General features: G+C 40.8%; 3 protein-coding genes across 3 annotated transcripts; all 3 read left to right on the top strand.

The window, feature by feature from the left end:
- Positions 1–60: 60 nt before the first annotated feature.
- On the top strand, positions 61–6,222 carry LOC147303355 (SMAD family member 2). The gene is made up of 5 exons (XM_086280901.1): positions 61–1,115; positions 1,594–1,806; positions 1,946–2,083; positions 2,508–2,652; positions 3,914–6,222. Exons 1-5 carry the CDS (start codon positions 1,112–1,114, stop codon positions 4,035–4,037), a joined length of 624 nt encoding a protein of 207 aa, XP_086137027.1. The 5' UTR covers positions 61–1,111; the 3' UTR covers positions 4,038–6,222.
- A 1,004-nt stretch (positions 6,223–7,226) lies between these two features.
- Positions 7,227–8,330, top strand: LOC147303354 (immediate early response 3-interacting protein 1). The gene is made up of 3 exons (XM_086280903.1): positions 7,227–7,389; positions 7,652–7,753; positions 7,860–8,330. The coding sequence occupies exons 1-3, from the start codon at positions 7,299–7,301 to the stop codon at positions 7,913–7,915; spliced, it is 249 nt and encodes an 82-aa protein (XP_086137029.1). The 5' UTR covers positions 7,227–7,298; the 3' UTR covers positions 7,916–8,330.
- Positions 8,331–8,363: 33 nt separating this feature from the next.
- Positions 8,364–11,748, top strand: LOC147303353 (uncharacterized). The gene is made up of 5 exons (XM_086280882.1): positions 8,364–8,700; positions 8,789–8,952; positions 10,162–10,404; positions 10,516–10,713; positions 10,814–11,748. The coding sequence occupies exons 1-5, from the start codon at positions 8,465–8,467 to the stop codon at positions 11,002–11,004; spliced, it is 1,032 nt and encodes a 343-aa protein (XP_086137008.1). The 5' UTR covers positions 8,364–8,464; the 3' UTR covers positions 11,005–11,748.
- Positions 11,749–12,083: the final 335 nt, after the last annotated feature.

Here is a 12,083-nt window from a genome sequence, read left to right as displayed (position 1 = left end):
GGATGGTAGAGCAGTGAAGATGGACAAGAAAGTAGGGAGAGCGAGAGAAGAAGAAGACATGCAGTAAAGGGCGATAGGTCAGACTCTACCTGTGCTGCTGCACTTCCATGTGTCACGTAGTCACCTGATCTACCTGGTGATTATTTGTCATCATGGATTAGTACCAATGAAATCTGTCCATCAAAGCTCATCCTAGATCAAGTATGCTCATAGTAACACATAGTTTTAGATTGTTGCGTCAAGAGATTACAGTCTTATTCACTTACTGGTTCAAAGGTGAGTTTTTGACTGTACCACGCGCTGGCCTTATCAGGCCACTAAAGTGAGAGCTTGGTGTCATTCAGACATGGGTATGTATATACAACACAGGAAGGCATGAATAAGAACAGTTTTAAAGCTGCTGTTATTGTCAGACACACTGTAGCACCTTGCATCAATCTGTCAGTGCTTGTTCTTTATTGAAAGCGTCTTGATTCAGTCCTCCACCTTGATTCTAACTCTTGTGCTTCCCCCTCTGTTTTACCTCGGAGGGTTAAATGTGTCGTATCCTTCAATTTCTTAAAGAGGGTGGCAGGGACAAAATCCAGATTGAATCTTTTTAGATTTTTTTTTTTTTCCACAGAAGCATGAGCAAACATGAGAAAAGCATTTAAAGTTTAAAGTCACAGAAGTTAAATGTTTTATTTTGTAAGATTCTATAGCAGCGCTTGGTGTCTTGTTCTGGAAATGGATGTAAGAATAAAGTAGCTTGGTGTGCTGTTAATGATAACCTCAACTGCAGCAGCGAGCTACTTACTGTTTTATAACTAATCCATTTCACCCTTAGTGCAGTGAAAGAAGCTGTAGCTCAAACTTTATCTTCTCATCTAGAAGATGTACAGATTGAGTGTTATGGCAACAGTAGACAGCATCTCTTCTGTTCACTGTAAAGCAAGCAGATGCATTTTATGGTATCCTTTTGGCTTTTCTTTGCAAGACAGGCACCAGGTTCATTATAAGATATAATCCACCTTTTTGCATTTTAATGCATCCACACCCATGACTTCTTGTTTTCTGGTTAGGTTCTCCAGCAGAGCTCTCCCCCAGCACTCTGTCTCCTGTCAATCACAGCATGGGTAAGTATTGTTTTTAACTCAAACAAATTGTGTAACTGAATATGTTAAATCTGACAGAATGGAAGGGAACCATGTGAAAAAAATTAAATTAAATTAGTTATTTTAAAAAAACACAAAAACAAGTGTTTAGCTTATAAAGAACAGGATACATTTTTATTCAGTTATTTGGTGTTTTTTGGCATCGCTCTATGTACAACTGATAATGAAGATTAAAAAAAAAACCACCATGATGAATTAACAAGTCTGTGTTTGCATACATGAGTGAAGCGAACAAGTGCCGCAGACTTGGCAAAACCTACACATAGGGTGGGGATTTTGCTGGTAATCACAATAATGGTAATAAATTAGTGAGGTGGTGGTTTTGGATGGGTCTTGTGGTTGCCTGTCAGTAGGAAAGCAGACACATCTGTGCATACACAGAGAAAACTTTTCAGTGCTGGTCTTTCGTAACTGATGTGTAGTTTTGCCTCTCCTGCAGACCTGCAACCAGTGACTTACTCGGAGCCGGCCTTCTGGTGCTCTATAGCGTACTATGAGCTGAACCAGCGCGTCGGGGAGACGTTTCACGCCTCTCAGCCCTCACTGACAGTGGATGGATTCACAGATCCATCAAACTCTGAACGCTTCTGCCTCGGCCTGCTGTCTAATGTTAACAGGAATGCCACTGTAGAGATGACCCGAAGGCACATAGGTATGGCACAGCTCAGTATGTGTTAGGAGTGTATAACTGTGTGTAGGAAACCTGTTGCACTTTAAGCCTTCAAAATTACTTTCTTTACATTCACACGATTCAGTATGTCTGAATAACTGGGTTCTATCTGTGTTTACAGGAAGAGGAGTTCGACTCTACTATATTGGGGGGGAAGTATTTGCTGAGTGCCTGAGTGATAGCGCCATCTTTGTCCAGAGTCCAAACTGCAACCAGCGGTATGGTTGGCATCCAGCAACAGTGTGTAAAATTCCTCCAGGTGAGATGTTTAAGAAAATATACGATGATAAAAGTTTCTCTCTCTCTCTCTTAAAATTGTGTAGCATCCTGCTTTAAGGTGAAAATGGAAATTACACTCCCAGTGTCTCCGCTTCCATAGCAACCTTTCATATCACCTCTGAAAGTCCACTTCTCTGCAATACACTCAGAATGCTAATTCACAGTATATCAGAATAAAAAGTTTTTAAAGGAGTTCTGTGGGAAAAGAGGAATTTAAAAACTTGCTAAATTAATCAAATCACTAACTGGTGAAGGCCAGCAGAATCATCACAAAAGGTCTGTGTAATTAATAATTATCCACAGCAAAAACAATAACAGACCACTTCCAACCAAAGTCTCATTGTGATTCATCTTTTACCACCAGCAAAAACCGACGGCCCTGTTTTTTCTCTTTGTCCTTTCAGGTTGTAACCTAAAAATCTTTAACAACCAGGAATTTGCAGCTCTGCTGGCTCAGTCAGTCAACCAGGGCTTTGAGGCCGTCTACCAACTCACCAGGATGTGCACTATCCGCATGAGCTTTGTCAAAGGCTGGGGAGCTGAGTACAGGTGAACACTGGTCCAGAAACTGTGGAAATCATGGGATGTAGTCATACTTAATATGTGGAAATTTGATTTGAAACGTTAACAGTTAATCTTAGTGGAGCCTTGTACGCCGAACTTTAGTTGCACCCTATGGTCCTTTGTGGGCCTTATTACTGCAGAGTCATGGAGTAAAAGTAAAGTTTTTCTTCCTCGCTATCAGTTTTGTTCCTAGTGAACTTAATGACTTGACTAATTGATTAATTTATTAGTCAAGCTTGAGGGGACAAATAACAAAGACCAAACAGAGCGTTCATAGAACAGCCGACAATGAGCCCAAGTTAAAGAGTCCAATCTGAGTTTATTCACAGAGCACTTTAGAAAACAGCATAGTTGCCCAAAGTGCTTTCTAATTCATCGTTTTGATGGTCACTGTAGTGGCTATATTAATTTATTAAAGTTCTCTTTCTCTTATATTTAATATAACCACACTACGGACGGACAAGCGCCTGTTTTTATGCGTTGTCATTAGCAACGGTAAAACCATCGCGTGTCCGCTTGTTTATTTTCTACATAAACCTTTCACAATAAAGCTCAAGATCCTGTTGAGACTTTTCAAAATAAACTGAATCACGTGAAAGAGCAGATTATTTACGGATGAAAAGCAACAAAGAGCCTTCAGGTGCTAAAAAATAAACCTTAGATTCAAACGTTAGAACAGGCTTTTCCCCGCAGCACGCCATGTAATAAATACTCACAAAGAAAACGGCGGCCGTTACAACTTATGTTTAAAAATGCATCGGTTAAAACACTCGACTCCAGGTACATGACGCGCAGCTGGAAACACGTCATGCAAGAATTTACAGAAAATGTTAAAATTTTGTGATTTATATCGTTATCGGGACGATAGATGTCTTATATTGGGATATGAGATTTTGGTGATATCGCACAGCCCTAGTGGCAAATGTTTTTTTTTGGGGGTTTTTTGTTTTGTTTTGATGCATACAGTTTGAGCCATTATTAGTGACATCAGCTAATAATGACCTGAACTATTTCCATCACATGGGATGCAAATGGTTCAGGTTATTCCAGGGATGTGTGATCATATTTTCAAGTAGTTTTTAAGAATTTCAAGTAGAGAGCTGCAAACCGCAACATCCTCTTCCTGTAGAAGAAGTTGTAGAAATGGGTGCTTCACTTAACAAAGCTCATCATAAAGCATCATAAGTCACATGTCATGAAACATGAAAAGGCTACGTCAGCTCATGAAATTATCTTTATTTTCCAGGCGGCAGACTGTCACAAGCACTCCTTGCTGGATCGAGCTGCATTTGAACGGGCCCTTGCAGTGGCTGGACAAAGTTCTGACCCAGATGGGTTCCCCATCCGCACGCTGCTCCAGTATGTCCTAAAATAGCCCCTCCCCCTCAAAAAAGCCCATTATAAAGCTCGTTAAATTCTAAACATGTGAGTCCTTTCATTTAAAAAAAGGAAATCCCACAGATTGATTTTTCTGTGACATACTTCATAGTATTTGTGGCCCAGTTCCACATCCCTCTTTTAACTTCACATACACACACAGATACAGACTTTTGAGTAAAACAACAACAACAAAAATTGGCACTTTGTTACCCCTCTATGTCATGCACCTTGTTAAAACTGTTTTCCCAAAACCTTAATATTAGATCTATTTGTGGTACAAATAAAATGTATATTGGTTTTTAGTCTGGGAGGTAGAGGAGATACCAAAAATATCTGTGAATAGTTTCTCAGTATTTGAAGATTGCTTGTATAAGTAACATGATTTTTTTTTTTAAAGCCTACCCCAAACATTGTTAACATAAGTTTACTTTTCTCTGGGAAACTCTGCCCCGTCTCTTGCCAGGGGGAGGTGACTTAGTGAAGAAATGATGGCCTTGGTGGCCGTTCCCCTCAAGGAAACGCCACGGTGTTTTTGTTTTGTTTTTGTTAAAAAGTGATTTGATTGTCTTTGCCAGAACACCCCTTCCTCACACACACACGCACACACATACACCTCAGTTTTTATTTTGTTTTTAAATTTTATTTTAGTTTTATTTTAAGTCTTGATGGGTGTCGTTATAAGACATTCCTCGTAATGGAGAAAAGAGTGTTGGTTGAATAAATATTTCAAAAACGAAGTGCTAACTCAGTCTGACAAGAGTTTATGATTTTTGTCATTATATGGCACTCTTATGTGTCCTTGGCTTAGTCTAGTTACATCCCCCACTTGAACAGCCTGGTATGGAAGCTGAAGAGGTGGTGGGCCAGGCTTTGCAGGGTGCACTGGGCAGGGACCAGAGAATATCAGCTGTTAATCAAAAAGCTTCTTGTTTTTTTGACAGACACTGGGAGTCCTGGGACTCTCCAAAGTGAAGTAGAGAGCGGTTCACTGGGAGAATTTGAAGGTTTCAATGAATGAATTCATTCAGTTTTTAGCCTATATCCCCATTGTTTTGCTACTTTTGTATTCTCATGTATTTTTATATATAAATATACTTACAATTTCTGTCGTCCACTTTTTATTAAAATAATATTATAAAGACCACAGTTGTTTCCAAAGTGACATGGAGGGCATGGATCATTCCTTATATTTTTTTTTTCTCTCCCTCAAAACTTTCTAAGCAGCTCTTTGTCTTGGTTTAAGGAAAAAAAACATCACTGCCACACATGTGCAGCCTGTATCTACCCTTTTTTCTCTTCTGAAAAAATCTGGTGCATTTAAAGTACACTAAAACAGCAACAGATTTGCCTGAAATCAACTTTTCTGTAATGGTTTGAATGATTCCAGTGGCATGTAAAACTTTGTAATGGCCATTTGTTCATTCAGCTCGGCCATTCAGTTCATTCAATTTTATTTTATTTTTTTCCCACCCCCTTTCATTTTTGGAAAAAACACACATGACCTCTTGTAGCCTTCTGGTGCTTACGGCAGGCAGGTTAAGATGAACCAGATATAATTGGCTTTCAAAATGTTACAGGAACGTCGGAAGGAGAGTGTTTATTTTCTCCTGTGAGAGGAGCGAATGTGCCTGCACACTGGGACATTCTGTGTTAGTGTTTGTATCGTACTTGTTCTGTCTATAAAATACAGTATGTACAACAAGACTTTATGGCTTCAACTCATTTTGTGGCTGTTGCGAGTTTAACATGTTCCCGCCCCCAAAATATGTTTACCATATGGCAGTAGTGATTGTACTTTAAGTGCACCTAGTGAAGTTTGGATTTGGGGAACTGAACCAAGTGTTAGGGTCCGGTGTTACATTGTTTTGACTTTGGCCTACAACATATGAATGTGGAAAAAAAAATTTGCATTACAAAAACTGATGTGGACCAGACATGCATATACATATATACATAACAGTAGTACAGTATGTGTGTATTTAACAGTAATCTTTTTGCAAAGCAGTCAGTACAGTAGATGTGGCAGTTGTTTTACCAGTAGAGGGCGGTATTGATAGAGCAGTTCTTTTTCTCTTTTTTTTTTTTTCCTTTTTTTTTCTCTGACCATAAGCTTCTCAGGCGTGCGCATATTATGCAGACTTCATAAAACACTAATAAAGATTTTTATTCTCATGATTCAGCCTCTTGTGTTTCTTAAATCAAGGAGTTGAGAGAATTTGTACAACACTGATTGCCAAGGTCCTGCTATTTGAATCGTCAAATTCAAGTAGAGATCACTAAAGGCAGCTGATGACATTTTCATCAAAGGCAGCTTGTGGAAAGTGGTACATTTCCGTAAGTAACACTCAAATACAAATTGGAGCTGTGCAGCATATAGAGCTAAGTTTGTATGTTCAGGTTATACATGGGGGGGAAAAATAAATTCCACCATTAAATATGTATTTTTTTAAAACACATTACATGCCTTACGAAGTTATCCACCATGCCAGCCGTGGCATGACCATCAATAATGACATCATAATAACATTATGAGATATTACAGGAGGAAACATCCTGCATAAAGTGGTGTTTTGAGGCTATGTTACACATAATGCTCGTCAAACAAGGCTGTGGGAAGTAGGGATACTGCAGCAGCCCTTACCTGCCAACTGCCACGGTTTTTTGTTTGCTTTTCAGGGGTGGTGGCACTATGGCATCCTCAATATCAAGACATTTCCCAAGGCTCTGTCAAACAACAATTATTAAACGTTTAGCTCTTGGTTATACATTTGCATCTTGTTTTGGTCAAGTTTTATATGAGTGAGGGGCAGATTGTGAAAAGCTAACTGCAATTCACTTTTTGTACTTGAAAAGCCAGATTTCTGAAAGGGGCCTTGTTCTCAGCTGCCTGTATATTGAGGGAGTTTGGCTTTATGGCGTTATGTCAGACAAGCTTCTAAAAATAAATTTAACAGAAATAGTCTTCTCCTGACCCTAACCAAACTGTGAGTAAACGCTACAAAAATATAAAAGAAAAATTTCTCACAAATGCCCAAGAGGCAAATATCTACCAGTAGTTGTGGGGCACGTCAGAAGTTGTTGCTTGAAGACAGATGGAGTCCTTCCGTAGCAGTTCTTACGGGAGGGTTCTGGATTGGACGCGCCCCGCCCACTCCCTAAGCCCGACGACCAATCAAAGCAGAGCGGCCTCCGGATGTAAATAGTGCCAGCTACAGCTAACATATAGCTAGCTAGCTACTTGTCGAGACAAGATGGCATTTACCTTATACTCTCTTATACAAGCAGCTATTCTGTGCATCAATGCTGTCGCTGTACTACACGAAGAAAGATTTCTAAGGAAAAGTAAGTGTCTGTAATTCAGATATTAGGCTCTCAAGAGGTCATGTATAGAATTGGCCCAGCATTTAAGCTGGCTAATGCTAAAAGGCTAGTCAAATAGAACAATTTAAATGGCAAAAGTTTGTGATTTCGCTTTGTTTAAAGTTGCTACACCACCTTCTATCCATTTGACAGGAAGACTTTATGTTGTTCGTCTATGTTTACATTTTGTACTTTTAATTCCCACTCTACTTAATACAAATCCGTTCGTTTTAACCATCTTCAGTTGGCTGGGGAGTGGATCAAAGTGTCGGGGGATTTGGTGATGAACCAGGCATCAAAGTCCAGCTAATGAATCTTATCCGCTCCGTCAGGACAGTCATGAGAGGTGGGTTTCCACTTTATCACACACTCAGTATTCTTCAGACAGAGTGACTTGGATCATTTTAACTTCTCTTGGCTCAGACCATGTCATGTTTTATTTTCCCCTGCAGTGCCGCTGATCGCAGTGAATTCAGTCTGCATTGTACTGCTGCTTCTATTTGGGTGAAGAAGTTTAAAAGCGGGGACGGGACAGATGAGTCAGGACATCTCCGTCACCTCAGGAACCACTGAAGAAGACACAATGTCCCCTTCAGCCTGGATATGAATGTTCTCTTTGTATATTTCTATACATGAGTTGTTGGATGGTTTTGTTTTGTTTTTTTGTTAAGCTCTCTTTGCAGCCAATAAGAGTGACATCTCCCTTTCGTTTTGGAAAAATAAATAAATAAATAAATAGCGAATTGCTGAATAGTTTGAACTTTTCAGACAGTAAGCAAAAATAAATATTTTTACACTGTACTAGTAAATTGGTGAGAGGAGCCGACTATGAAACAGCTGTAATTTATACTCTGAAAAATATGTAAAATAATTGTGGAATAAGTGATTGTGCATCGACAGTAAAGATTTTTTTAAAAACGTCACCGAGTGCGAGTTTCATTGCTGATGAGCCGAAAGCGCACTGTTTGTCCCAGGGCGCTTGCCGTACTGTTGCATGCACTTGGAGCTCACCTTGCTAAGCGGTATCTGTGAGCCTACATGGATATTATAATCGATAATGGGGAATGCGCAGAGTTACATTGTGGCCTCACTGTCTGTATGTTCCGTGTATTTGGTTTACGTTCACGTTTACTGCGCTCACAAGCTGCTGAAAACAACCGAACTGCATAGCGACAAACTTCCGAGTGATGCGTATGTTTACATGAAATACCTGAGCAGAAGAGTGACCCGGAGAGCAGGCTGCTTATACGGTACAGAGAAACAAGAAGCTGGTTATACAGTGGTCAGCTGCAGGTGAGTGCGGCCTAACGTTTTACGCATGCATTTGAACTGTAAAATAGCTGGGAGCAGGTCCTCTTGAGTTTGTGTATGTGTCTCTAAGGGTGGAGGATGCTCTGTTGCGGAGGTTCTGCAGTGCTGCAGGTTATGGTTGGGATTATCCAGACAGTGAATACAGAGACATCCCGCTGTGCTTCCCGGAGTTTCTCTGCGGCAGACCTCTCCTTATGTTGTTAACTCATGAAAACTTCAGGCTCAGCCCAGCAGGTAAGACATAGATAACACAAGACACACATTTATAGAGCTTTTTCAGGGAATGATAAAGTATTATGATTCTATGACACGGCGTCTTTAACCAGACTGATTCTTTTGCTGATATCTCAACTCAGTGGAAACTTGATGGGTACATTTTATTGCCAAAATTGCTTTGATTTCAATATTTGATTGTTGTACAAAATACTACATCAAAACTCTGTGGCTACATTTAAAAGTAGTGATCCCAAGTGGGCCATACTGTGGGGTCATCACCCACAAGAGAAGTTGTAATGGTCGTGTGCGATGTCTAATCCCTGGTTGCTGAGGCTGGCTATTGGGGCATATAACATCACCTCTCTGGTGGGGAAGGATGCTGAGCTTAGGTGAGAGGTTGGGAGATCTTTCCTAGATATAGTCAGTCTCACCTCACCGCAGTCTGCTGGACAGGGGCTGGAGTTTGTACCAATCCGGAGTTGCCCTCGTTGAGAGGCAGCAGGCAGAGGTGGGTATTCAACCCCGATTCACTACCCAGTTGAACTACAGGTCAGAGTACCCAGCCTTCTTGGGGTGCTGGAGAGTGTCCCTACAGTGATGAATTGCTCCAGGGATCTGCTGAAGATCAGTGTCAAGATGGGGCCAGGTGATCAGTGCAGAAGGTGGCACACGATCTGGACTTGGTGCCTTCCTGGTCTTTTGTCCCGTGAAGAGTTGGCTCTTTCTTCAGGTGGTAGAAAATGTATGGACAGATGAATTTCAAACAAATAGCGAAGGCACCAGTATTGCAGGCTCAAATGAGTTTCACTAGAAGACAAACCAGCTAATGCAAGAACCCCACAAGTGCCATTTTAATTTGCTGAAGACATACTCACCTTGGAAAACCACAAAAAGTATCTATTTATCCATTTATTTCACTTTGCTCACAAAAGTAGTCAGTCACAACTAAAAGAAAATTCAAATTTACTGGAAAACACAAGGACAGGAATGAAAACTAACCATTTTTTAAAAAGCTTGACTTAGTGCACCGACTACATTGTTTACCAAAAAAGGTGTTTTTCCCAGTAAAAAAAAATAACTTTAATATTTAAATGTTTTTAGTCCATCATTTGAAATTATGTACAGTATTTACTTTTTTAAGTGATTTCAATCTTCATCATTTTATGTGTACTGCAGGTTTTAAAAGAAAATTATCCAACTTTGAGTGTTTTAAATGTTTTTTTTTAGGTCTTGTCCATGTGCGTCAGAGTTTAAAAACCTTTCAGCCAATCGATGAGCTGAAGAAGGGTCCATTCACCCTGCGGGTGCAAGTCCTGGGGTACCAGCCGACTGATCTAGGGGTGGAGGTGGACATCTGTCTGTCTGCTACTTCCCGCTCCAGATGCGTAGTGTGGGAGAGCATCCTGACACTGCTTTCCGAAAACAAGCTTCACAAAGCCATCAGATGTTCACCTAAGAATGAAAATGAGAGTGAGTAGTGTCACGGTGGTTCCCCTTCAGAATATTTGTGTTTTTAAAGCGACGGCACACTTGGGGCTTTAACTCACCTGATCACCATGACTTTGATCTTTGTTCTGGCAGGTGAGAAAGATGAGCCAGCACCGGACACTCTGAAGCAGGTGGAGCTCAAAGTTCCCTGGACTCCTGACCTGAAGTGTACATGGAGTTTTCCATGTAAGCTCCTCTCTCTGCCGGCCAGGCTCTTTAGATTCACTCCTCACAGAGTACCGAGTCTCTGGATGTTCTCTGTCTGCTTGGCTGAAATTGAAAAGCACAAAGGTAATGCGATTTATCAGACGATAACAGTATTAATTATCTCTATGAAGGATGGCTCTGTCCTGTTCTAGGGTGTCAGCTAGCTGCTCTGTTTTGCCAACAGGGGTTAAAGTGATCACCGCTCCCATTACCGTCACTGCCCAGTTTAAGGAGCCTCTGCTGGTTCCAGGAAAGGTGACGGTCAGTTTTTGGGAAGCACCCGAAAATAAGCATCAGTCCCAAAGCCTCTACTTTCAGATGCAGCAACACAGAGGGGGCAAAGCTCACCTGGTGGGACTGATTTCTAGGTGTTGATGATTAACAAAGAATGTTGTTATTTGTTGTTCAGATTTTCACTGTTAACAGTTTGACTGTCAGTAGATTGGCAGGTTACAGTCAACTGAATTCTGTTTTCTTACACCTCCCAATTCAAGTGCATAATCTCAGCTACGGTGGCTGTTATAGAACAAAAAGTTTTAGTCACCTAAGAGAGATCAAAACCATTACATTTAGCCAGCTGCTGCTGGCTGGCGTATTTCTACTACTGTTTGTGTAAAACAAATATGTTTTTCTACACAGTATTTTTGAATATGTTGAATAATGTCAAACTTTTCTGAACTTTTCTGTCATAAGCGCTGCTGTTTTTTGCTGCTGTTAGTCTGCCAGCTGCTCTTGTTTGCTGCTTTGAAGTAGATTCAGACACTTGGCGAATTAACTCTCATATGATGTGAGAATATAATCAAGCTGTTTATCAGAGGGAATGCTGGTTTCAAGGATACTTGATCCTATCGTTAGCTGGTATTGAGTTAGCTCATAACCAGCTGTTTTCGTTTAGTCGGCTCATTGTCGGCTCATTGTCGGCTGTTCAGAGGAGAGTTGTGTGTCTAATAAATGAGGAATAAATGAGCACGCTTGTGGATGTTTTCATTCTGTTCTGACTAAATATTACTTATATACTATATTACCATTCAGTGCTTACCAGTAAGCAGATAAGGTGTTTCCAGGTATTTCCTTGTGAGTAATAATATCATTAATTGTATCTCCGATCAGTTAAAGCAGACCTTCCCAAAGTGTGGGGCCCGCGCCCTAGGGGGGGCGCAGAGTCATTGCATGGGGGTGGGGGGGATGCTTGGACACTGCTAGCACGGGGCGCCCACACAAACGCAAAGCAGGAGATGAAGCATCACTGAATATGTTTCCAAACCAACTTCATTCTAAGCCAAAGACTAGAAAATATGGTGAAGCATATCTGCCCTTTGGTTTCACCTGCACAAGTGCCGAGGTAGGTCTCCCCTGCAGAATTAGTTTTCCCTTCATCGGGAGCAGCGCTGGGCTCTTCAAATCACGGACAAACAGTATCCACAGTTGTTTATGTTTTTAAACCCATTTTGCAC

Source organism: Aulonocara sp. 'chitande type north' Nkhata Bay, linkage group LG22 (assembly GCF_057382095.1).
Source record: "Aulonocara sp. 'chitande type north' Nkhata Bay isolate Kocher_YH1m ecotype deep benthic linkage group LG22, A_spYH_male_GT1.1, whole genome shotgun sequence".
Lineage (NCBI taxonomy): Eukaryota > Metazoa > Chordata > Actinopteri > Cichliformes > Cichlidae > Aulonocara > Aulonocara sp. 'chitande type north' Nkhata Bay.
This window is presented reverse-complemented; position numbering and strand designations above follow the sequence as displayed.